The sequence below is a fragment of the Zonotrichia leucophrys genome, chromosome 2 (genome assembly GCF_028769735.1).
Source record: "Zonotrichia leucophrys gambelii isolate GWCS_2022_RI chromosome 2, RI_Zleu_2.0, whole genome shotgun sequence".
Lineage (NCBI taxonomy): Eukaryota > Metazoa > Chordata > Aves > Passeriformes > Passerellidae > Zonotrichia > Zonotrichia leucophrys.
In genome coordinates this window covers 20,934,855-20,962,254 of record NC_088171.1, presented here as the reverse complement: position 1 = coordinate 20,962,254, position 27,400 = coordinate 20,934,855, and the positions used below count along the sequence as shown (strand labels likewise).

Below are 27,400 nucleotides of genomic sequence, written 5' to 3'. Positions count from 1 at the left end.
GGGACAGTCATAGCAAATCAGATGAGTAAATTACACAAAGACATTTCAAAGAAAACATAATGAAACCTTCTATCAAGCAACTACAGACTACCTTGTGGAGGGATGAATCTTACACTGGATGAATTCTTCCCTATTCCTCATTATTATTTTCCTCCTGTTCTTTTTTTGACTGCTTATGCATCATCTGTCAGTGCACATCCTAACAACCTGACACATTTTATGTGAAAACAATTCTCTTCTCGATTGTTTTTTCAGTTCTTTCACCTGCATTTAGATTTCCTCCACTACATGGTACTGCTAAATGCTTCTGCCTTACAAGTCTAAAGGTTTCATCATCCCTGGAGTGCTTGGCTTGTTTTTCAGGTGGCATTGCAGAAGGTAAACTGAATGCATGAGTCCAGGGGACAGGCTTGTTCAGTTTTCCTTCTGTATCAACTGTGATTGGTGTTAAGGTGAATTTTATAGTGATGTGCATGTGGTGACTCCAGAAAATCAATTTAGTTACAGGCCCTTACACTGGCTGCTGTCCTTTCTGAATCTCCAGCTACCTTCTCAGTTGTGTAGCGTTGTCCCTTCACTGCCTGTTACATTGTGGTAATGAGGAATGCAACAATATCCAGAGATTTATTCTCAGCAGATTAATCACACTGCCCTCTGCTGCTTTCAGCTGAGTTGATTTATCCCAGTTCATACCGTGTTTACCTGTTCTTCAAACAAACATTTTGCAGCCCTGTATTTCCCAGGGCTGACTTGCAAGAATACTCTGTAAGCTATAAACAAACAAAATTGATATCCCTTTGCTTACTTAAATAATAACAATACCCGTGCATTATAGAGGCATGGAAGGTTTTACTCTCTCCTGGCAGCATCCCTAGAAGCCAGATCCAATGTGGCAGCAATTCAGTAGAGGATATACAAATGAAGGAAGAAGAGATAAAATCCAATTCCATTCCTTGGACTTCCTCATGGCCCTCAGCAAGAGGTAGTGTTTTCTGTCCCAAAGTGGCAATCTCCTTTCAGTGTTGTATTCCTTACTGACAAAAATAAATTTTAATAGTCCTTCACTGCAGAAAACCCTTCAGGTTTCAGCTATTACTTTTCTGATAATTCTCTGCTCTTTGGGGTTTTTTTGTTTTATCCTGTACTCAAGCAATAAAAGGTGATTTTGCCTGCTCATCTTTTCCAGAGATATTTTCCATTTGGGTATTGCACAGTATCAGCATAAATGGGATGTAATAGTTGTTCTTTACATTATCCTAGAGTGTAAATTCACTCTGAAACAGTTCAGCAGTTTCAGTTCTAACTTACTTATCTTCTAGAGGCAATCTCTGGTTTTGTCTTGTTTTGCCTCTACGGATGGAAAGTTCCTGTGCTATTAAAGGGCTCCTGGCTTCTCTGGAGTCTCAGTTACTTTTCTTCTGCTATTTTTACTCAGGTCTTTACTGTGCTGCGATAGAAGAGTTTAAAAATCAAGGAACCAAAATTGCGTTCCCCACCCTCCAAGGGGTTGCCTTGGTCTCTGTACTCAGGGTAGCAAACCCTTAGCAGAGGGAACCTGTCTCATAGTTGGCTGTTGGTCCGTGCAGGCATCCTTCTGTCACAGGATCAAATCTCTTTCTGTTTGCTTGTGCAAGTGAAATGCAGAAGCCCGTGGAGAGCAGGTGGGGAGGCACGGGCACGTGGCCTCCAGCTGTAGTTGCCAGTTTTAAAAGGCTGCAGGAGGCCCAGTGGGGTTTGGGCATCAGCACCTTCTGTTGCTGTGTGCTCCTGTTTTGCTGAGGTGGGAGCTGACATCTTCATTGCTGGCATTACAAGTGGATGTGCAGCAGGTTTGCACTGAGGTGGGTTTCCAAGCCACTGGGGACCAGGAGAGCCAGCCAAGTTCCCAGCTTCTTGTCTGGCAGGTGGAAACTGCCAGATGACCTGGTCTGAGGCCAGGGAGAGAGCCCTGGGAGATGGCTCACAAGTGTAGGAACTGGCAAGAATAGGGCTGTTTCTAGATGCAGTGTTGGCAAGGCTTTATCACAGGCCAGCAGAAAAGAGAATCTAAGATTTAACTATTACAGATTGCTCAGCAGAAATTTTCTTTTAATGCTGAAAAAGAAGCTTCTGTCAAATACTTATTTATGTATTATATTTGCAAAATTTGAGAAGTGAATAATTTGTGGAGGGTTTGGGGGTTTTGTTTGTTTGTTTGGAAGGATTTTTGTTTTGGTGTAGATGTAGGATTTTATAAAATGCCTGTGAAATGGACTTTGCAGACTATCCCTGCAGCTTGCATGAACTTGATGACTGTATTGGAGATCCTCAATTTGATAGGATTCCTGAGGGCAAGTCCTGTCTTTGCTGAGTTTTGTCCCTTTGCAAAAGTTGTTTGTTTGGAGAAATCCAGTTTTTTTGAGGATTCTTTTGTGCTGTGGGGACCTGAGTGTGTGCTGCTCAGGCTGAAGGTATGTTGCAGGGATATATTGTTGTACCCTACCTTGCCCTCGTTCCTGTCATGGAAGGGAGCTGTGGGAACACATCCCCAAGGTCTGTGTACATCTTCCAGCCCTTGGCTGTGTGGTCAGGAAGCTGACCTCCACTCCTTTATGAGATTAGTATGATTTGTGGTGACAAAATCAGAAATATTAATGTCTTTTTCTGTTGAGGGAGAGTGTGGGGGATGCAGCTATGCAGCTGATGCTGGAAGGTGTAATTTTTGAGTGGTGGTGAGCCTGGCTAGTGGCCAGGAAGGGCCCAGGGGGTCTGACCTGCAGGAGCATTTGTTTCCTTGTTGTAAGGAATTGCTTAAAGAGGCAGTGGCTGTTCTTTTAAGGAAAGGATGGAGCTGGATTCATGTATTCTGCACTGTCCTGATGTGCTGTGTATGGGACATGTACATCTTTAAATATTTTTTAAGCTTTTGCATGGGAAGGAAAAATACTTGGTGCATATTTTCATTTCTGACCTTCTAGAAATTCCCTAATCCTTTAGGGGGTCACTTTTTAACCTTTTTAGGTGTTCTTTTGATTTTTGTAGTTGGTCCCTTGTTCATCTGAGATGATGTAAGATTCAGTGTAGCTCTGAAATTTTGTTTTCTGGTTTTGTTTTCTCCAGTTTATTTCTTCCATCTTTGTTTAAACACCTGACTTGGTGTCAGTGACTCTACTGCCTAAATCATTTGTACTCTTCCTTCATGAGACCAGTTTTTAAGGGTTTACCTCTGCCACCTGCCATCAGTCTCAATGGCTGGTGCTGTTTGACCTATGATAAATAGTTCAGGTTCAGACTGATCCTTTGTATAGTCCTCACCACTGATTTGCTGTGAAATGCCATTAGAGTAGTTACTGGTGAAGGGCATTTTAAGACTCCCACTGGAGACCAGTTCCCTGGTTGTAGATAGTTGGTAATTTTAAATGTTTTACATTTCCTCTTGCAGATGAGAGTATTTTGCCTACAGGCATAAACGATGCCTTCTGCTTGTCATGTGTGCTACAGGATTAAATGTTATGTATTTTATGTGTTGAGACAGAACCTCATTAAAATTAAAGGTTTTCGCTGAGCAGCACTGATCTCATCTGTTTACAATAACAAGTAATTGTACATAAAACTGTTAATTACCAGGAAACTGCAGTGTATGCCTTTAATACTTCATATGATCCCCATATTTCACTTGATGACATGGGTTGAATAATGGTTGCACATTTCTAATCAGAGTTTCTAATCAGAGTTGGAAAGCAGAGTCTTTCTTTGCTTTGTTAAGTCTTGATTGATGAAATGGTTTTTACAAAACTACTTTGGTTTGATTTTAGTTTTTTTGGTAAGGTTTAACGTCGGTTTTCGGGTATTTTATGAAGCTTTAGAACATAAATGTGTATGTTTTATTTCTCCTCTTTGAAAACTCATCCAATTTTAAAGGAATTTCACACCTCTGACTAATAAATGAAGCTACACTTTTGAACTTGTAAACACTTTTATACATAACTTTATGTTTGAGTAAGATGCTCTGCTAAAACCCAGTCAGAATGTTACTGCCAGCAAGCGTTTTATGGACAGGCTTGTTCACAGGGCTGGAGTTGGTTGTGAGCGGCTCAGCTGGGACAGAGGATGCTGTGCCTGCCCTGCCCTTCTGGTTTTGAGGCTGCCCCCCTGGGCCCTGCATGCTGGGCTGCTGAGGTGTTTGGGCTCAGAGGTTGTTCTGTAGGCACAGCTGCCACACAGGTTAGCAGTGACTGCCCTGTGTTGCTGCTTTTGCTGGCCAATGTCCTCGTGTCGTGATTCAGCCCTTTATTTTTAGCTGCCTAATTGCAGCCAAATGCTGCACAGAACACAGATAAGGGAATATACTTTAACATGAAAATCACAGTAATGTATTGGGCAAAAATAGTCTCTTTTTTTTTTTCCCCCCTGAGAATTGAAAGTAACTGAGATCATTACGTATTTTATTTATTCATTTATTTATTTACTAAGGCCTCATTCTCACATTAACATCTTTTGGAAAAAAAATACACATGAAGAAGCAAAGCATAATGATCATGACAGGATGAGTATTCAAGCTTCTCCACATGGCAGAGACAATTAATAATTTTTAATAATATATAAGATTGTTTTGATTGTGCAAGGCTAACCTCATCTTCAGAAAAAAAGTTTCAGGCATTTCTTACTGTGGGAATAAGCTTAAATGGTGTGGAAAACAAATGTAGTCCCCAGTTAGCATCCTTGAAAATAATGAAAAGAATCATCAAATCCCAGTTTTCCCACTTAGAAAAGTTGTCCCCATTCCTCAGAGTGAAACCTGCTCTGTGCAGAGAAGCAGGTGTAAAACTGTACAATCTGCAGCCACAGCCTGCCATCATGCCAACAGGATTTTGTGTTTAAAGTTAGTATGTAGCTCATGCTTCTGAAGAGTTTTCACGTACAGAACAGTAGAACAAAAATATGCATGTTGCTGTGCACAAGAAAACCTCCTCAAACTGAAAAATCAAGGTGAGTTTTAGCCTGAGCTGCATTTGCTGTGATGTTGCCAGAAATAAATGCTTTAGTCATTGCTACACAGATATAAGGCAGGCTTCTCTATCTGTGCTTGTAACATATTCTTTTTCTGCTCTTATTTGATTTATCTTTATCACTCTAGAATCAGTCCCTCTTTTGCCTCTCATAATATTTTGTGTTAGCAAACTGAGCACTATGATACTTTAAATAAAATGAATATTGTAGAAACTGGAAACAAATTCAAAATGTGTGACTATGAGAAAGAATATTTGTGCATGTTTTTAATTATCTCCTTGGGAATTACACAATATTGTACTGTACACTATAAATGAAATTGCCCAGATAGTGTGGTCTTCATGTAGGTGCTTTATATTCTTGAGCTCCTTTGTGAATGTTAGAAATTGTTTATTTTTTGTAAGTGTATTTCTATATTCTTCCACAAAAAATGTAGGAAAGGAATTCAGAATATTTGTGTATAACCCTAGGCAATTAACTCAAGGGAAACCATTCAGAACAGGTAAATTTTGATTTAAAGATGTTGTTATATTTGAAGAATACTGCTGTCAGAGATACTTTTGATGTATTTTAGGTGCTTTGATATTATATTAGGTGGAATATTATATTAATTGTGTTATACTAGGTGGAAAAAAAATGGTTCTGGTAGAGCTATTATAACTGGAAAACATTTTTAATAATTTTCTTGTAACAGTGGTTCCAATCTACTAATTACTCTTTTTGATCTAGAAAGACCTTTTCATTACCAGTAAGTTCTTCAGTTATAAAAGATTCCTTTTAGAAATGCAACCATGTAAAACTGTTCCTGATTGGAATTTAATTTTATATTTTGAGACCTGCTGGCTTACAGTTATAGACTCATCAGAAAGTCCTATTTTCACCCCCATAATCTTCAACATACTGTTTTTTCTATAGTTCTACCCTAACCAGCATGCATAGAATCAATTTGGGTGCCTTTCAGAAATTTCTTACATGGCTGTTTTCAGTTTTGAAAAAATCATATGGGCTTGGCAAAATGTCTTCTCCATGAATCTGTTTTTTGGGGGATACAACGTTGCTTTTGTTGTAGGTCACTATGAGGTTAGTGAGATAACAGATGCTGTTTTTGCTGAGAGTGAGTGTCTGGCTGACAGAACTGCTGTTCCTTGAGTCATCCTTCCTAAAAGATTGATGCATTAGATTTCATCCAGTGCTCCAAACTCACTCACAATCAACACAGTTGCAGTTTGGGATTGTTCTCTTGAATCTGGTAGGGGCAAGTTACCTGGATTGGTCAATGATCTGAAGTTAGTAGTGGCTGTCTGTAGCCCTCCTCAGATAGTCTTAAACTGCAGAATATTTAATCACACTTACCACATGTGTTACTGCTAAGAGCAGCACTCACATTCTGAAGATACGATATTAAAAATCTGCCAGTATGAGGTTTTAAGTGTTTCAGCCTGCACTGGAGCCCTCCCTTCCCCACCATGAGAACCAGTAAGCTCCGGCCCACATCTCTGAAGGTTGCACAGCCCAGAGGTGGTGTCATGGCAGAGTTTACAGTCTACACAGTTTGCACTCACACAGAAATAAGTGCTTGTGAATTACATCGTTTTGAACTATTTATTTTTTTCCCTTGTAATTTATTGAAAAAATATTTATTGATGACCCATGTTTAATGCACAAAACAAATGACTTTTTGTGGACACATGGATGCATTTGCTTTGTTTCTAAACCATGAGTTTCTGTATTTCTAAACAATAGTTTTAAAGTTTTGTTTTGGCCAGCCATAGCTTTCTCCTCATGTCTCTTTAAATTCCTAGTAGATAAAAGTAGATGCCTTGCTTTTTTCTAGCATATTACCCCTTTCCCAGTTACACATATAGTTCTTTTTTATTGTTATACTGCTTTTACTTTCTTGAACTTATTGTAAAAAAAATTATTGTTGTAATTGTAAAAAAAATAATTGTTGTAATGTTGTAAAAAAATCTCTCTGAGTTGTAAGATTGTATCAACAAGTTGTTTGTCACTTCTTGCTGTGTAATGTTCCCTCAGCTGACTTGGCTCATAGCTGTGATGTACTGGGGGCTGCTCCAGTACCTCCTTTCCTGCCTTGTTTATTTAAACTTGCTGCACAACAAACTGTACTTTTTAATCACTGTGACTTAGGTAAATAGTGCTACATCTATGTGAGTCTATAAATATGTTTCTGAACCCAAATGTGAAAAAAGCCCAACAACAGCAAAACGTTTAGGGCTCAATTGACCAAGCCTGGTGAGCAGTTGCACATAAATCCCATCAGTTACTTACTGAATATGTGCTTATTGATTGACACAAAGCTGATCATCTGAATCCCTGCTAGCTTGGGAGACACTGGAAGCTTTCTGTGCAACACAAACTAATGCTGTAATGCTGTTTCTCTAATCTGTGATTTTTTGTTTATTTTTTTTAACAGTCCTATGGTAAAGGGGCAAGAAGAAAGAACCGATTTAAAGGCTCCGATGGGAGTACATCTTCTGACACTACCTCCAACAGCTTTGTACGCCAGGTATGGGCTTTCAACTTCTGCCAGAGTGGATGGCTTATTCGTGTAAATGTTCAAAATGTAAATTTTCATTTATTTTTTGCAAGTTGTCAACTCAGAGTGATGCTGTAGTCTGAGAAATAGCAGAAGTCTCTTCTGGCACAATGAAAAATATTTGGTTGCTATTGTTTTGATCTTGGCATAAAAATACTTTTTCATTTCTCATTCTTTTCCATGTATAGTAGTTACTCTTATTTTTGTTACTCTAATGCTATCAGGTGATTAAAGCTGGAGGAGGAGGCAGAGTCTGATGGAAGTGCCTAAAGTGGCAATATTTGGAATAAAGAATCAAAACCCTACCAATCTTCAGGGTTTTCCTGCTCAAAATAGTGCTGCATGAGGCAGTGTTAACCTAGATGCTTTCCTCCCACATCCCAGTGTTATTTTAAGGCAAGGGTTGGAGGGGAAATCCTTGGCAGCATTTGTCCCCATTGCACTGATGCTGGAAGGAGCCTGTAGAAGATGGGGCAGTGGTGTGGGCTTCCCTGCCCCGGTGTCTGTGTGTCTGCTTCAAAGGGGGAGATCCTGGTGGAACCCCTGGGGATCCCAGTCCAGTGTGGGTGCTTGCAGGACAGCTCCAGCTCATTCTGGCCAACAGAGGGTGGCTGAAAGGGTAACCAGAGCCCAGAGTGGCTCTGGTGCTACTGAGACTGTGCTTCTGAGGAAGGAGGGTGTGTGTCAATGGACATGTGGTTGACAGCTTGGAGAGCAGAAATGGTACCCAGAGCACCAGAGTGGCTGAGCCTGTGCAGGCTGAAACACAGTTCTTCATGCCCAGGTGATGCAAACCATGGCATCTTCACTGCACACTTTGCCGTCTCTTTCAGAGAGGTTCTGAAATTTGGGAACTTTCATAGCAAAGTTTTGGGGGCTTTTTTACCATAAGCAGGCATCACACCTCCTTCTCTACTGGCTTGTTCTGCGTGTCCCTTCATCCCAAATTATTTAATGACTCCATTGATGTTGCATTGATTGTATCAGTACACATCTCCTGTTTACAAAATTCTTTGACTTTGTCCTGCTGTGATTGTGTTGGTAGGGTTTTTGGTAGGCTGAGGATTTGATAAAGTCAGGCCCTTATTACATTTTGCTATCTGTTGGACCTAGACATGAAATATGAATTGATTATGGGGTTTTTCAGTGGCAGTATACTATATATCAAGGTGATCAAGTAAATTACTTGTTTGGGACATTTTGTCCTGTCTTAAAATACTGTGAGTCTAAGTAGTGTTGGAGAGTAGCAACAGGATCTCCCAGTTCCAGGAGTCTTTGTAAGGAATTCTGTGTTGCTGTTTTCCTTAGCTCCTTCTGGATGTTCAATTCAGCCTGGAACATTTTTAGCAGAGTATGAGTGTTTATTTTACGCCAGCTGCACATGCTTCTTTGCCTTTCTTGTTTACCTAAATGAAATCTGAAGTTGGTCTCAAGTATCTCCTCTTGCTCCTTTGGTCATGGTAAAAGAGGATGCAGGGCAAGGAGGATCCAAAGAGAGAGGATCCACAAGGAGGGGGATCATCAAACCAAGCAGTGATGGTGAGGTGGGCTCCTGTAGTCATTGGACATCTGGTTGTCTCTACAGAGTGTGAGGTTTATCAGATCTCCAGAGCTACCATAGGAAGCAGGTTTGGTGAGCTGTACACTGACTGTGTCTGTATCTTTCTGAGGGCCTTAAAGGGAGTGTGACATTAAGTGTAGATTTTTATAGAAGAGATTTTATTTTATGAAATAAAATTTAGTAATTACTTGAGTGATGTAATACAAATGATTGAAAGGTGAATAGGCTTCTGTGAAAAATCAGAGATTTAATAGATTGCTGAAGCAAACTCAGCTTTGAAATGGTATTGTCACTGAAGATAATGGATAAATAATTAATAAATAATAAATTAACAAATAATTAATGAATAAATGTTACATGAAATTGTCCAGAGTAAATTTTACAAAAATTCCCACAAAACATTCCTACTAAGTAATGTACAGGCAGAGGCATTCAAGTTGTAGCAGATGTATGAGAGAAATAAATGCCTCTTCACAGTTGCTGCTGAGACATTTATGTCAGAGCATGGATTCCATCTTCAGCAGGCTTTCCTGCTCTCATCCTTCTCCTGGGACAGCTTGGTTCCTCTTGCACTAAGGAAGAATTGCCACCAACATGACCATGGTGCCCAGTGTTCCAGATATTAAACAGAATGGGGGCAGAGCTTTCTGCTGGCTCAGCTGCTGTGCCCTTCCCAGAAACTCTCTTGCTATACATATTATCTCCAGCTATCTTGCAATATATTTTACATGGTATAAATGAACATAGTTGTTTTGCAATAGCCATTTATTTGCAGAAAAAAATATAAATCCATTGATTTTGTGTTTTTCTAAGATGGTGAAAATTGCAGAAAAGCAGGGCAGATGAATTTAAACCCTGTTGTTTTATTTTAGTGCTGTATTAAAACCAAGAAATAAGTTCTTGCTTAAAAATGAATTTGTGGAGTTGTTTAATGGGGGTTTTGAGCTAGACATAGGATACACCCAACCTGTTTGTTTCAGCAATGATTATGATGCCTATAGCTGCCTTTTGTTTCTCCAGCCTCCTTTCCCTCCCTCAGTTCCTGTTTCCTTTCCCATTTATTTCTTAACTTCTCCTGCTACTTTTATGTGCATCTCTACAAGTACTTCCCTCTGCACTGAGGAAGGAATCCTGGGGTTGTACTGAACATTTTTCACCAGGATCTGTCGTTCTTAAAGAAGAAAGAATGTTTGCAAGGTGCTTTTGTGTGATATTTAGCTGGCCTATCCCTGAGCTGGGGGAGCCGTGAGAGGTGTGCAGGTTCTTGTCATCAGCGTCAATGGAAAGTGGCATTTCCTAACACAGAAATAAATTTTGGCTGGATAAAAGAAGACATACATCTAGTCCTAAGGAAATGCACATGGAAGGCAGTTGAGGTATTTGGCAAGAGCAATGATATAGGATTCAATCTTTTGAATCCACAGAGTTGCTGGGCACTTAAGTTAAAGCCACTGCAGGGGGAGGGACTTCATATTTATTGCTAACATTGATAAACTTTATTGTCTGGGTTTTGGTATTTCCTTAAGGACATATGCCCCTCTTGCTCCAGTATGTATACCCAGTGACTTTCCTGCCATGCATACCACATGCTAAAGTAATAAAAATTATGCCAACTTTGTACTCTGTCCTTCAGATGAAACTAAGTAACATTCAAATTGCTTGAAAACTCCTGCTGTTGTATAAGGAGAATGAAATGTGGTCTGCACAGCCCTGTGTACAATGATCTTTTCCATTTAAATCTGTATTGTGGAGTGCTGAAATAGAGCAGAGCAATCTATCCAGTATTGTTTCTGATGTGTATAAAAGAAGACTTAAACTGGAGCAAAAACATCTGTATATAATATACAAATTAAACCCCCATTATCTTCAGACCAGTTAGAGCTCCTTTGTGCTGTGAATTTTATGTATTGATAGAGATTTTTATTATAATTTTCACTTGTGACACTATAATATGTATGATATTTTAGGGGAATGTTTGGATCATGTTCTATTTGTTTGTTACAAAAAAAAGTGTTTGTTTTGTTTTGTCTCCAGCATGTTATTGATGATATTTGAGCTTAAAAAAATAACAACAATTTGGCCTCCTTTTTATTTGCTAGCAACTACTGCTTGTCTTTTCAACAGCAGGAGAGGGAACATTTTTCGTCTCTGTTTTCTTGTGAAGTTGTATTGGCAATTAAGCTGTGTATTTGGAAAGCAGAAGCATCATTGCACAGCAATCAGCTCCTAACTGAATGTAATAATGTCTTTAGGGAACCAAAGGACATTGTGTTATATAGTTTTCATCATCTTTTTTGAGCTTTGGAGTGATAAGCAGCTTGTTCTTAGGGTTAGTTATGAAAGACTGAATTGGATTTGAGCTCTAGTTGTTGCCATTTTGACTGATGCTTGGTAATGATTTTTTTCCCAAGGGTTTCTTCAAAATACAGATCAGACAACATGTTTTGCACACAACACTATGGCACTTCCCAGGACCATCATTTTAAGCAAATTGCATGTTCTGGTAGCATTACATATTTTGTGGTTGTGCTTCTGGACCCGTCTTTGTCAAAGTTTTATTTTAAATCGTAATGATTAATCAGAGAGGCAGGTTAAGTTGTTGGGATTTTTATGTATTGCAAAGGCAGATTAGATTGTGAAATAGGCTGTTGTCTATGGACTGGCTTACAGAAATATTTAAGGTTTTACAAATCTGATTTTTTTTACTTTAAATATTGGCTTGATGCCTGTTGTACTGTGTTCACTCAAAAACGCAGCTATAAATAATTATGTAGGGAATTCATTATTCTTCTGCTTTCCTCTAAGGACTTTTGCCTAGCTGTGTAATTACCTATTGAATTTTATGAATGGTAAAACTAAGATTTGCTCTAAAAACCAATTTGAAAATATTGACTTAGTTTTGCTCATAAACATGCCTCTTAATCTTGATTTCACCAGAGAACTGGGCCGTGCCAGAAATGTTTTCCTCTTGTTTTAATTGCTTTTTATCTTCCAGATGTAGAGCTTGGCTTTAATTTTTAATTTTTTTCTCTCTTCATGAGAGGAAGAGCTTATGTATTCAGCTCATAGATGCAGCCTGCCAGTGAGGCTATGCATTTACAGGCTGAGCCACAAAGAACTGGTGTAGAGTGGGCACAGATATTCGCTTTGGTGTTCATGCCCAGTACTCCCAATCTTAGACTGAAAACCTGCCTGAATTTAACCTGCTAGGACTATTCCTGCTTCTGGAAGACTACATGTAAACCAGATTGTGGCTAGCCAGAAGATCTAAATAAATAATTGCAAATAGGGCTCATTTGCCTATTAATATATTCTTAAATCCTTTGTGGGCTTCAAATTATGAGACATGTTTTGCTTGTAGAGAGAAAAAGGAGCTTTGCAGACTTGCCATTAGCTTTTACCCATTAAAAAAATGAGGTATGTGAGGCACTTTTAGAGGTATTGTGCAAATACTGATTATAATGCATAAAAATATGTACCTGCTGCTCAGCTCAATTTTCTCATCTCCTATTTCTGTTGCAAATGTCTGGAGTTGTTCTGTTAGATTTTTTTCTGGTCTCTTTCTGCAGATTTCACTGAAAGCCACATCAGTGATTCTTCTGGCCTGTGCTTGGTATTGTGTTGCAGTGAAGCCTTACATAAGTGATAAATTCTAGAAGGTCTGCTTCTTTCAAGCACCTTAAAACTGTTATTATTGTGGTGCCTTATATTTTTCACCAGAAATTGCAAGTTATTAAAAGAAATGTATAGCAGTTGTATAAAGCCAACTTACAGTGAGTTTGGCATAGGGAGTATGATGTGTGCACTTCTCTGTTCTTCTGGTGATTGTGGGAGCAAACAAACTTCCCTCTGCAGGCCACTGTGAGACTTCAAATCCTGGGCAGCCACTGTAGTTTCAGGGTGACCTGCTGTTTGTGCTGAGCAAAGTGAATCAGCTCTGAGTCAAATCCACTGAGACTGCCTGTTTTTGATGCTACTCCAGGAGTAGTATTGGCATGGGGAAGCAGCTGTTTGTTATGTACTTCTTGTTGTGTGAAGTATACCAAGTTCACAGCAGGGGGAGGAACTTGGAGCAGTGCAGGTATTCATAAGAATATGTCAGTTCAGCTGTTGATGTAGAGTTTCATTTATGGCTCATAAATAAATGAGTAAATTGTTCTCAGTCATGGTAAAAAGCAGTTGGAAGGGGAGTGGGGGGAGGAAGGACAGCTTTTGGAAGAGGCCTGGGTTGGGAGCACGGGGCTGGAGGAAGGGGGATGGAAGAAAAGGACTTTCCCTTCTGATGGCACTTGTGGAGCTGCAGACATGGGGGAAAAAATCATGTTAGGCTCATTGTGCTACAGATTTCCTGAGCTGTAGTAAGAGTTTGAAAAGTCTCCTTTTTTGGCCTGGAGAGAATAGAACAGATGCCCCTATAAAGCACGGGATTTTGGCAGGCATGACTGGAGGGGAGATGGCTGAGAAAAAGCTGTCAGAAAGGAAGTTCATTTGTGGACTTCAGTTCTTTCATGGGCCCTTTTTTGCCTCAAATGGTTTCTAAGAATAGAAGTCAAAATGTTGCCATGTGTTTAAAAAAAGCCCCACATACCCTCTAACCAAAACAAACAGGCAAAACATCTTAATGCTCTCCTGACATGTCCGTTTATGCTTCTTGTAGCAGGGTAAGAGAAAATTACTGGGGTGGGGAGCAACTAAATGTAATTCTTTATAAAAACAGAAGGGTAGGAGCTCTCTTTATAGCCTCGAATGTGTGTACATGTTTGATGTTGCTCTGCATGCAGCTGAAGTCAACACATCCTTTTCCAAGGATCAGTGGAAGTTTTGAAGGTGGGGCTCATACCTGATGTCTGCTGAGATGATTGCCAGCATTGCTTTGGAGCTTGCTAAGATGGTGGGTGGATGGTGAGAGGTGTCTGAGAGGTCAGACGTGACCTGCTGTGAGAGAACAAGGGAGATGCAAGCTCTGAAGGGGGGTGGGTGACATCCCCGGGGTGGGGGGCAGCTGTTGAACCTCCTTTGGCATTCCCATTGCTGCTGGCTGTGTGCTTCTCTGGTTCTGTCAGGGAGAGGGGGAATGGGGCTCTCCAGTTGCTCAGTGTCTGCCACAGCCATCACTCAGCCACGTTTGGCAGCATCAGATCCATCATTTTATAGCAGGGCCTTCAAAAGGTGTGACAGGACTTGGGCATGGCTGAGCAGGGGGGTTCTGCAGGTGGCAGAGCTGCCTCCATGCAAGGAGGGCGAGGAGGAGGAGGCAGGGGCTCAGTTGTTAGGGCAGGCAGAGGTGTGAGGGGTTTTTAAGCATTTAGCAAAACTGGTGAAGGATTTTTAGAGACTCTTCTGTCACAGTGGATGGCCCATGGAATGAGCAGAAAGCCTAGACTGGGTTAGGCTTAAGCCTTTGTCTTTGACCAAATACCTTTACAACTGCTGATTTCTCTCTATGTGTCCACATTTCAGCTTTGTTCTAATCAGAGTGGGCTTTGCAAGAGCTGAACCTCTGAAAAGACTTAGAGCTGTGCTGCGAACCTCCTTGCCTGTATTTGCTGCTTCCTTTTGTGGGATAGAGCAGTTTTTCCTTTTTCCATGGAAAAACTACGCAGTTGTAAACAGTTAAGATCAAAATTAGGAATAGGATTGAATGAGAATCAAGTGTTTTGTTTTATTTTGTCCCCTGCTTCTCCCAGAAAATTCAGTGTGGTTTCTAGTTCTTGTGTGCAGCATTGTCTATAAATTTGTGGTGAGATGCAAGGTTTATTGTATGCTATCACAGAGTCTTAAAGTAAGTACAGACTTACAAAATATCTGCAATGGAAGAAGGTTTCTGATGCATATATTTAATTATAGTGAATGCAGAGACTGTAAAAATGTTCTGTGAAGATAAATGCAGTATTTTTACAACTTTTACTTATGGGCCTATCTATTTGGAAATTTTTTAACAATGCCCTAAAATATGGGGGTTCTTTTTAGAAATAACATATTTTAATTCACTTGCAAATTTCAGTTTATAATTCCATTTAAGTGCATCATAAACAATTGTTTAGTTCCTGAAGTTTTTTCTGTAATTTGAAATATTGCATTGATTTTCAGGGCTTGCATTTACGCTGTGTGTTTTGATTGGGAACAAAACACCTAACACAAGGGAACAGTTTGATCCTCTGTAAAGCAAATGTCATCTTCTGCTCCAAAATGCAGGCAGATTCCTCGGAAAATAACTGCTGTTTGGCCAATGTGCAGCAAGCTGCTTCAGTTTCCCTCTGTCGTGAAGATGAGCTGCTCCCAGTTGCTGGCAGGGCTCAGGGAGTAAAGATCCCTTGCAATTAGGCAGGGAGATTTACTGAAAATTTAGTTTTTCACAGTACTCCACCAGTACATTCCTGCTTCAACTCAGGAGTGCTTAGTTTCGTCCCTCACTAATAGATACACTGCAAAATGTACATGCCATTTCTGTTTAGTTAGTCACAAAATTGCCAGTTTTATGGACAGTTGCAGCAGAGAGCTGTCTCCTCTTGGGCTATGTGTTTAGACAGTATTTCCAGTGCTGATTATATGTTCCTGTATACTTGAATGTTGCTTTTTTTGTGTGATCTCACTCAGACTTTGCTGGAATACTAGGTTCTTTGAAAAGATTTATGCTCCAGTATTTTTAAAATTAATTGTAAACCTTCTCAGGAATTTAATTTTTTTCTTTTCTTTTTTTATTTTTTGTAAATCAAATTGTAACGTGACATCCTTGTGAGCACAATGTAGTGAGTGTCGTTTCCACTGATGGTCACATAATATTTTAGTGCCCAAATATGACTGGCCTGAAAAACAGTAGGACCTTAAGCAAATCTAAGTATATAAAACACTTCTTTAAAATCTGATATTGTAGAATATATGAATTCTTTTTCCTCTGCCAAAGGAAATAAGTAATTAATAATACTCTTGAGATTATCAATTCAAGTGTTAGTATTCATTCTAAGCACCATATAAACCTGTATTGCACTGTGTGTTAAATGGTTTTAATCAGATGGTTTACTAACAGGATAATCAAGTCTTGAATAGGAAAGAGAAGTAATTCCTGCAAGCAGGCTGGGAGCTGAAAGAGGGAAGGATGGATGAAGTGAAAAAGGCATGAGAAAGATGAAGTGAAAAAGGAGAAATATAATTATACATGCTTTTGATATTCTTCCTCCTATTGTCTCCACTGGTGTTTCCAAGTTTTCAGTTGCTTTGCAGATTGAACCTGGGGAGTCTATTGCAGGATGAAATATAACCTTATCTTTTATGCCAAATTACCTTTAATTCCTATGTCTTTTATGTTAGAAATATAGCTTTAAGCCATGGTTGATCAGATGGCTCTCAGAAGTGTCCTTATCAGATCCTGCTTTTTAATGGACTGAGCTGAAGGCAGGCATCATTGCTCCCGTTGAAACAGTGAAGCTCAGCTAGTTGGGTTTATTTTTCCTACAAATGGAGGAAAGTACAGCATATGTTCAGTAATCTCACCTTGCTACTTTTCTAAAAACGTGTTATTGCATGTGCAGTTCTCTGAAAAATCAGTCACTTTGTCCAACTTCTTTGACCTTATTTATTTTTAGGAAACCTTTTGAAAACAGTAATGTGTCAAGGAAATGTTTGTTTATAATAAGGAAAGATTAAAGACTATTTCAGCCTTGTCCTTGAAATAATTGCTGAGAAAATTGCCAGAGTTAGTAATAGAGTTTAATCAGGATTTGGTTGGTTTTAAACACCTCTTTCCAAGATTAGCTACAATTTATCCATCATCTGCCATTTAAACTGAAATGGGAAAAGGATGCTTTCCTAAGCTGCTTTTATTGTTAAATAAAATGCTGAAATAATATGTTAAAGTAAAATTTCCCATCCTTAGGAGAAGTGATGTTTGCTCAAACTCCATAAACAGTTTGAAGATATTAAAGGTTAAAATGTGTAAAATCTTCATGTTCCTGTTATCATCTGAGAAAAGTGAACAGTATTAAAATGCTATTACAGACATCGCAAAGAAATGAAAGCACATCAATAGATTTAAACAATTATGTTGTTACTATACTATGAAATCTGAATTTAGAAAATTAATCAACACTTTACACAATAAATAAGTGTGATGATAAATTATGGTGTTGAGATAAAGCCTTGGAATGAGATGACAGAGCCAAGTGAAAGAGAGACAGCATCATTTTGAGGCCCAAGAAGCAGTGATTCATTGGAGATAGTCTGCAAGAATTGGCAGTGTGCCATGTGTTTGTTTTTTTTTTATGGAAATAACTTAACTCTGGAAGGTTGAAAATTTTTTCTAGTCTTACTGATTAACTGCTGATAAACAAGAGCTACTTAGAATGATACTTGCAATTTTTGCACAGTTTTCAGCCTCCATTTGATATTTATTTATTTTAGAAAGATTCCTTGCTGTTTGAAGCACATAGGAGTATCACGTTTTTCTTTCTTGCAACTTTTTCCTACTCAGAGTTCAACTGACAACTAACTTAATTCGGTCCTGTAATATGCCTGAAAGTCAATGTGATATGATCCTGTTTAGCACAGTATTTGGGATTTAATCTGTTATTCCTTCTGTGAGGAATCTGCTCTCTGCTGTGGCAAAGTTCATTACTCCAGCCCAGAGCTCAGGCCTTACACTCAGAAAATCCTTTGGTCTCCTGTGACATGGGATGTCACACTCTCCTTGTTAAGCTACACCCTCTATTTTCCCTTAAAGCAGGGGCAGCTAAACCTAGGCTATTTCCAGCATGCATCAAGTGTGTATCATGTGGAGAATGTCCTATTAGTTCTTAAATTTTTGGAAGGGTAAATGGAGCCCAAAACCACTGGAAAATGTGTATTTTTGATACTACATCTCCTGCTTGTAACTGTAGCTGTGGTTGTTTGATTGTTGATGTGGCAAAGCACTTGTGGGTTGCTTACATTTAGCGTGGAGTTACTAATAGCCAGGGGAAATGAAGAGATGAAGTAATAATGAAAACCACTGTTCCAGTGTTTGCTTCATTAAATAAAAGAGAGAAAGTTCATCCATGGGAATAAGCATAGGATGTTACAATTTTGGGAGATGTGTGCATCATTTGTCCTTTTATCAACGCTGTAAAACAAAAGCCCCAGTTCTGAAGGGAGTCGTTGCTGATGGTTCCCTTGGGGTTGCTCTGAAATGAATCTCCTTGTACTGTGCTTCTGACTAAAGACTGCAGCATGTTGGTCAGAGGGTAACATTGATCTTTTGTTTTTCTAATTTTCGTGCTGTAAAGTGCTAACCTGTTTAGACTTGCCAGTGCTATTGGTTCTGCAGGCTGTTTGCAAGTAAAGACAGACCTTGGCTGGATTAAATTGTTACCTCTGCTGTTTCCATGACAGTTTTAATTTTTCCCCATTGGAAAATCTGTAGTCATCTTAAAATACTGGATGAATTTGTGCATCCAAAAAGAAGGGTCTTTGATTTAGACGTCAAATGACCTCCTCTTACTGCTTGAATATTTGGTAGATGGACTTGGGGAAAATCCTACCTCTAGGTTTTAAAAATTTAAACAGAAAGTTTCTAGGCAGACTTGGCAGCATACATAAGATTTTATTTTTCACGTTAGGAAAGTTCACTGTATTTACAAAAACGTTATTCATGTTTCTTCAGAACACATGCTTGAAGTCAAGCAGATGCACCTAGCAGTTAATCTGGCAAACATTTACCTCTGCTTGCTCTGAGTACCACTCAGGGATTTTTCTCTGCTAGCTCTTTATAAGGGTTTTTGAAAGGTCTTGCCAATGTGGTATTGCCATCTGTGGAACTGGACTTAACTTGTTCTTGTTTGTACCAATGGACTTCCCTTTCAAGTCTGTTTAACTGTGTATGCATAACTAAATTTTTCTGTGAAAGTGGTATTTTAGTGGTCATTCAAGAGTTGGAAATACAGTTTCCCTTGTATTTCCAGGAAGACAGGATCTGCCTGAAAATGCATCATCAGTTTTATTACACAAGTTATCCCCAAAACAGAGCACTCTGAATATCTGAAATGTGTATAAACCCCATCTCCGCCAACCTGGGAAAGTGCTTTTCATTGTTTTGCACTTGTTTGGCAGGAGTATTGTCAGCCATGGGGCCAAGGAGGCACCCTGAGACATGAGGGTGAGCTGCTGGAGAGCCATTTTTCAGTGCTGCAGCTCCCAGACTGTGCTTGTGCTGCTTTGCTGGGCCAGTGGGGCTGCACAGGCTGCTCAGCTGGTGCAGAGGGGGTCTGGATGCTGTGTCCCAGCAGTGTCCTCTCCAGCCCCACGTGATGCTGCTTCAGTGCTGCTTGGGGTCAAGTGCTGCCTGCTGCTTCAGAGGACTGTAGGAGTGGTCCTGGGGGTTTTTCCTGTTCACAGGACAGCCCCTGGCTGAAGAGTGTGGTTGAATCATGCCAAAAGCCATCAAATGTGGATGCCACAGTCCCTCTGGTTTTGCCCACACTGTGGGAAGCCCCTGGGTTGGGAGCATGCCCTGTGTGCAGCACAGCAAGCAGGGATGCACGTAAGCACCATTGCCTTTTCCCTCACCCTGCAGTTTCCCTGGAAGGGAAGCAGTTTGCAAGGAGGCCCAGCCTGCTGTGTGTTCCAGAAGTTTCTGAGTTTGGGCAATGGCTGGACCATTTTCTCCCTGTGACTGCTGGACATTTCTCCCACACTAACACGTGTCTTGTTGGCATGGGTACCCCCAGCTGCTAATAGGAGACTTCAAATCCTGTTTCAAAAGAATGTTTTAATGAAAAATGTATGGAAATCGTGATGTCAGGAGGTGTTGAGTATGAGATAGGTCAGGGAGCAGACAGAAATGGAAATGAAGGTAATGTGTCAGCACAGAGAAGAATCCCCAGCCTTTGTAGCAGAAATCCCATAATAACAGGGTAAACAATGGGAAATTTTCCCACTGTGGCTACAAACATTTTACAGGGCCCATTTGCTGTATAGGATATTCTAGGGATTTCAGAATAGAACCAATTTATCAGATTGCTAGCAGCCTGTTGTTTGTTAGGTCTCTAGGCACCATAAATGAGGGTGACTGAGGCATTTGGCTAAATGTTGTTTGCTCCTTATATGGTATATCACTGCCATTTAGGAGAGTATCTATTAATTACTATCCACTTATGCAAACTTGTCTGGTTTTTTCATGAGAAGATAGGGTACAATTTGAACTATTCTATTTTAGAATCTTTTTTTTCCTTGCTTTTATCCTGGATTTCTTAGGATAAATGGAGAACCTGGTACATAGTCTGTGTTGCTTAGCTAATTTTGCTTGCCTCCAGTGGATGCTGTTGGCATTTAGCAGGGAGGAAAGTACTTTTTGAGCTCATCCGAGCTAGCAGCATTCTTGTGTGTGCTTAATGGTTATGGAGACAGACCATCTCTTCCAGAAGTTGATTTATATTGCCTAAATTGGTCTTGTGCTCTGGAACTCTCCAGAAGAAGGAATTGTAGTCCCACTGAGTGCAGGGGGAACATCAAGGAACTGGCTTTCTCCTTTATCTGCCTGTGGTTGTTGCTGTGAATGGTCTCTCTTGCTCATGCCTGTGTCTGACACTCAGGCTTTCTTCTTGGCTGATGTTTCTGCAGCTGTTTAGCATTAATAGCACCCGTTTAGCTATTGAGCACAGATTCAGCATGCATTGCTATACTCTTTTCTGTGTCTGTACATCTTATTTCAATGGAAACCTTTTGTATCTGTTCTAATCATATGTTCTGATACCTGTGGGGTGTGGAACACAGCAGCACATAAGCTGTTTTTAATTGTATTGCTGTTCTGCTTTTAGGCGTGACTCATTGCTTTGGAGACTGAGTTGATAAAAATTTTGCACATCACATTAATCTAATACTGTAATTCCTGAGAAATATTACACTGAAAAGCCCATTGTTCAGATGGTGCATGGTAACTTTTACTCTGTGGAATAATACTGTGGTCTCCATGAAACAATCCTAGGTGTAATTTTCTTGCAAATAAAAATAGAACACAAGGATTTTACAGAAACCAAAAAAATGATGCCTTGGACCTCAGATCTCAGGGAGAATTGGATCAAGAGTTTTAAGAGGCTTCAGTTTAATTCTGTTAGTCATATGATTCATTGTTATTAATATCAATCTTGAAGCTTTTCTGAACAGTGACATTTTTCTTTCTATTTCTATATAAATCTAGTAGATTGATGACAGCCACCTGATTGACCAAGAGATTGGTTTTAAAACTATTTTAAAGGCTCTTGTTTTATGTAGTGGTAGTCCATAAAGGGACAAAATAACAATAAAAAAGGGAAAACCTTATACATCTTTGCTCCCCTTTAGTTTTATGATTCTCATTTAGACAAAATTTTTAATGCAGAACATAGCTAAATGAGCTACTTCTAAATTTTTTTAGAACTAAAATTGATTATCATCTTGTTTCACTATTTCTTTTTACTTTGTCTTGGAATAGTGTCTCATGTCTTCCCTGCTTCCCTCCCCGTCCCAAAAAGCCCAGCCCCAAAAGAGCTAATGGAGGGTCCCTACAATCCATTTTTGCATATAAGAAGTTTTAAAGGTGAGGAGAAACTGAAAATAATGTTTGATGTGGCAAACAATCATTCCCAATATTAATTGTAATAGAATGTGTGCATTGTAGGAATGACAAGCAAAAAAGTAGGAAACAAAAACAGTGGAGAGAGCACTGGGAAACACTTGATCATAGTCAGTCTTCAGCCTCTCATTTCAAAGACAGTAACACTAGGTCAGTTTTAGGCCTGCTTTTTGGGATCTGGGCAGCCCAGCTCCACGTGAGCTTGGAGAACTCCTGTCTGGAGCAAAAGCTTGGTGTTTGCTGTAACATCCTTCAGGATAAGCGTGAGTTTGCAGCCTTTTTGTATCTTCTGGGAGTAATATTTTTGGTGTAGTAAAGTTGCTATGGTGATATACTAAGAATGAAAATTCTGAATGTGGTAAAATGTATGGACAGTTCTTAACTTAAGCCACACTCCCTGTCTGTAATTTTTTTAATGCTGTAAGAAGGCAGCATGATGAATTGCACATGCAAGTGAAGCTGAACTTTGCTTTTTTTTTTTATCCATATGGTGTGTATGTGTGTGCTTGCTTTATTTCCTTTTTGTCTGGAGGACATAAAAGTAGTTTTCTTGCCCTGAAGTTGTGGGCAGACTGGTGGGTACCTGATGTGTGATTTTAACCTACATTTTCTGAAGGGCAGGGGTCTATGATTTGCAGTGATTACTTTTTTTTCAGCTCATGTAAATGACATCTGCTCTCTTCAACATTGTGTGTGTTCCAGGCACTTTCTGTTAATTGCAAGTACAAACCAGGCACAGAAACTCCAATTTAAGAAATATTTAACTTGCTATAATTTGAGATTTTGACCTCCAGTTTAGATTGGAGAGTATACCTACATGCAATTCAGTCTAGTAGGTGGTGTTTTAACTTGTTTTGGTTCAAGATAGAGAAATATAAATGAGTGAGGAACGGGTTAATTGTATGAACATAATTAGCTGTAATTGTGGGAGATTTTTTTATTGCATAGACTACAAGCTTTGTTATTTGTGACTGTGATTTCCCTGATCCTGAAGAAATGCAGACTTAATAGACACAAGTGAAAGTGGCTGTATCTTGGAGGAAAGGCTCTTGCCCCCTTGAAGCAGAGGCAGCTGATGCCTGCAGTGACCAGGTCTGCATGGGCTGTGGGCAGCTGTCCTGGTACACTGAGGGAATGTAGAGGCACTGGTTTGTAAACTAGTACATCCTACTCTTAATCCTTCTTTTTGAGCCCTGCTTTGTTTCACAGTACTTTAGGCCATTGGTATTTGATTTTTTTATCCTGTGAGTTAAAATCTAGCTGCTGTGTTAAGAGCAGTAATAAAAGAAGTGTCCATCATTTACTGAAGATTTTCATAGTAATTTTTACATATATATTTATTCAAAACATTGGGAAAACAAATTCTGTTTGCCCTACTAGTGCTCTCCAGCAGGTCTACCTCTAACTTTGTGTTGCTCCACAGTTGCTGTGCTCCAGGTCTTTGCCTTGCTGCCTCCACACCACATTGTGTCATCCATCTGTTTCTTTAGCTGATAACATACAGCTATTCACAGAACATTGATCAAATTGGTGCCATTGAGTAGTGTTCTTAGTATATCTTTAAATCTGGAGGCATACTTTTTTTCTGTTCCTTGTACAGAGCTTATGCTAATTCTTTATTTATTTTACCTGTGGAATAACCTGGACTTTCCACCCTGATCAAAAAATGCTGGCTGCCATGCTAAACTGCTTGTGAAAGTTAAACATATTTCATTTTTATTCTTGCTTTTGTGGGAGTTTTAGATACACAGACTGGTTCTAGTCATGATGCTTTTAAATTTATGGCTTTGTTTTTGCTTGACAAGAAAGGAAGCCAAACTCTATAAGAAAATAAAATGTTCTCTTCTCTGGGATCAAGATGCATTACATATAATATATTATGCAGAAATCTGTGCATTGTTTCCTAAATCATGTGTGTTTATTTCCAAAACTAAGCAAAATGAAACATGAACTGTAATGGTATAAAATAATGAAAGGATGAGAATTTTTAAATTTTCTCAGTAATGTCAAAAGTTAACATGATAGTTGTTTGTTTTTAGATATGGGAGCCGTGACCAAAAGTCTGTTTTGATACCATTGTTATTATGAGACCAAGTGGCATTTTTTATTTTCATTTTCCATGTATTTTTTTCTGAGTAATCTAAAAAAATTATCTTACTGTCCTTAATATTTTAGATACAGATGCTGAGATATAAATCTATCCAGACAATTTGTGAAAGGCACTGAGGCATGTATATATTATCCTGAAAAAATAATCATGGACTGACTAAAATTAACTCCCATTAGCTTGTTGTTTCATTTGCATGCTAAGCAATTTAAAAAATGTTTTACTGTTAGTCTGCATGCATTGTTTAATATCTACCAGGTACAGCCTCTTCTGAATAATTCTGCAGGAAAGTAGTTGAGCAGTATTAATATTACTAATATTATTGTAATTACTGATTGGTTACTAATGATTGCACCAATTATTAAGTTGCCATAATACTTTCATAATGGAGCCTCATTTATGTAACTTAAGTTTTATAGATATACTTTTCCTTTAAGAGATGTGGCAAAAAAGAAATTTTCTTTTTTCTAAAAAGGAAGTAAACAAATACATTTTTATTGCAATTCTGTTAGTTCAGAAAAAAGCTAATTAAACACATTAAATTGATTGAAGATGTAGACAGCTTTGCTCTTTGCTTTTCCATTTGTCCTTTCCATTCAACTTTTCTAATACTACATATTTGGTTGCATGCATTCAATAGGTAATCTTCTTATCAGAAGCTTGCATCATCTTCTACTTAAACTGGATTAATCTAGTTAGTGAATTCTACAACAGTATGTTGTGCTTGGTGTGCCATTAAATGGAATTCCCACTGTGTAACTCTCCTTTTTCGTGTTACTTGAGCTTTGAGCCTGAGAGCTCCAGCAGTGTTCTGAGTCCCACCACACTGGTCAGAGTTTGAAGGTCATAGATCATATGATAATTTGGGTTGGAAGGGACCTTTGAAAGTCATCTGGTGCTATCCCAATAAGCAGGGACATCTTCAAATGGATCAGGTTGCTGAGAGCTGTGTCCAGCCTGGCTTTGAATGTTTCCTGGTATGGGGCATCTGCCTCCTCTCTGGGCAACTTCTTCCAGTGTCCCCCTGCCCTCATCATAAAAGTGTATTCCTTGCATCTAGTCTAGATGTTACGTAGTCTGAGATGTAGTTCCCTTCCCATCTCCTTTCTGTGCTCTTGAGAATGCTGGCACTGTGGTAGAAATTTCTTTCCATGCCTGTTTTTGTCCCCATTTTGGAGTTACTTTGAACTTTAGAAATGATTACTGGAAGCCTCAGAAAGACTCCTTGGACCACACTAGTATCAATGAACTAAAGCTCAGTAATCCTGAGTAATTTGTATCAGTTTTGGCTCAGTCTCACCCCTGCAATTCCTAGAACTCTCTTCTCAGAGGACCCTCTGTGCTATCTTTTGCCCATAAGTCACTGCTAAGGTAATTCTTTCAAGTAAAATGAAATCTGTTCTTTAATAGATGCAGCTCATGAGCAGAGTAAAAGACTGCTCAGAGTGGTGATTTTACAAAAGGACTGTTTTTAAGCAGATGTGTTTCCTGTTTCATTCCCTGGCTGGGAGCAGGTTCAGGTGTCTGTAACCATTCCCTGCCAGGGCTGATGTTATCATCACCAGGCTCCCTCTGCAAGGAGTGCTGTCCTGCTCCACACCAGGGAGGAGCAGGATGGAATCTGCTCTTGGAGAGGAGACAGGGGGCCCAACGCTGGACAGGCTGCAGGAATCAAATATTTCAGATGTAGAGGACACACTAAGTCTTAGACCCAAGGATGAGCTGGAAACAGCTCCTGTGGAAGAAATTCAAGACCTTAAACCTGAGGATTCGCAGGAATCTGCTCCTTCTGAAGCAACTCAGGACCCTAAACCTGGGAGTGGACAGGTACAACAAAGGGATAACTGTACATTAAGGTCTGGGGCATTTTTACAGTTGCAGTAATGTATTTGTTAGCAATTATAACAGTTATACTGTTTTCCAGTTATACCTGAGAAGAGTTGCTTGGGTTTTATGGATTCAGCCTGTTATTTCTAAAAGTTGTGACTGTCAAGCCCCAGAAAGGTGGTGCAGATCATGGGAACCCTTTTGCTTTAACTAGGCAAAAGTTTCTGTATGCCACTGTCGTCTTCAGGGGGGTTGAGTGGAATGAGAGTATCTGTTGCAAGCTGACCTACATAGCCAACTTACAGGTGTAATGCTGAGCACTATCTATAATGGATAAATTGAAGCTATCCTAACAGGAGAAGAACTTTTGTGTGCAGTTGAAATTTCTGGCCTCAGCTGAGAGTGAGGCTAGAAGTATGATTGTTCCTATCTGTGGTATTTTTAGTGTTGGTTCCTCTGCAGAAAATTGCATTCTATTTGATATCACAGTTCATGGAGAAACATGAATATTGAGGGCTTCAAGTAGAGCAGGTGTAACATAGGTTTTCTTCATTGGAACAAACTTAAATTATTTTTCAGTGTTGCTCCAAGCAAGTGAAGAAAAGATCTCAGGAATAGGAGACAGGCTTTGATGACTGGTCCTGGTGATCTGACCTTTCACTGCAACGCAAATCTTTGCTTTTCTGTGTTGCAAGAAGCAGATGTCCAAAATTTTGTACTGGATTCTTGCCCAGAAATTTTTTTGTCTTAATGTTTCTCTATAAAAATTTCCCATTTGTAAAGAACTGTTCAGCTCTCAGTGCAGCAGGCATTGAAATATCTCCTAAGTGCCAGGTGAGTGTCCCACTCAGCAAGTATTTTCCTCCAAATCAGTAGTCCAGATCTACCAGAAGCTGGATCTCAGCCTGCTGTCTACATCCTGAATGGGTGTCTTTGTGTTTCCTAAATATTTGTTTTGTGATAAATGCTTTGAGTTTCTTTAATCTGAAATTTTAACCAACAGTCCTATCTTGAATTTGAGAAGTCTGTCCCAAAGAAACTCTTGTTAAAAATATCATATTGTTGCTAAAAGTCTAGCTAACAGATTGACTGCTTTTATCTGCAGTGTTGTTCTTCTGAAAAACTCTTAAATCAAGAAATGTCAGGAAGAATTCCTTGTCAGAATGAAAAGATGACTCTTGTTTCTGGGTGAAAGAACAGTTAATAATACAACAAGAAGATTATCAAGTGTCTCACAACAATTGACGAATCTGAAAACGTTTTTTACAGAGTGCCTGACTTTGCTGCAAAATATGAGCTTCTGATGTTGAGGGTTTGCTTCTTTCTTGTTGAAGATTTGAGTCTTAGGGCAAAGGGTCAGGGTGAGATGGTTGTCACCTTAACCAGTGTGACATGCTGTCACAGTTGGCAGCAATGCAGTTCCATGCAGCTGCTCCTGGCTCCCCCAGCAGTGGGATTGGAGAAGGAGTCAGAAGGGGAAAGGTTGAAAACTTGTGAGGTGAGGTAAAAACAGTGTAATAGCAAAAGGAAAAGCCAAAGCCACATGCACAAGCAAAGCAAAACAAGGAATGAATTCACTGATTCCCAAGGGCAGGCAGGTGTTCAGCCATCTCCAGGAGAGCAGGTCCCCATTGCTCAGGGATGGGGACTTGGGAAAGCAAACACCATCACTCCAAATGCCCCCCCTCACTTCCCCCTTCTCCCCCAAACTTTATATACTGAGCATGATTTAATAGGATCTGGAATATCCTTGTGGTCTCTTTGGGTCACCTGTCCCAG

General features: G+C 39.4%; 1 protein-coding gene across 5 annotated transcripts in view; it reads left to right on the top strand.

The window, feature by feature from the left end:
• Positions 1–27,400, top strand: part of CACNB2 (calcium voltage-gated channel auxiliary subunit beta 2) — a 243,444-nt gene that overhangs the window by 3,300 nt on the left and 212,744 nt on the right. For all 5 annotated transcript variants that reach the window (XM_064704158.1, XM_064704160.1, XM_064704159.1 and 2 more), the window contains exon 2: positions 7,424–7,516. In XM_064704158.1, the coding sequence (XP_064560228.1) occupies positions 7,424–7,516 (93 nt within the window). The remainder of the gene's footprint in view (positions 1–7,423; positions 7,517–27,400) is intronic.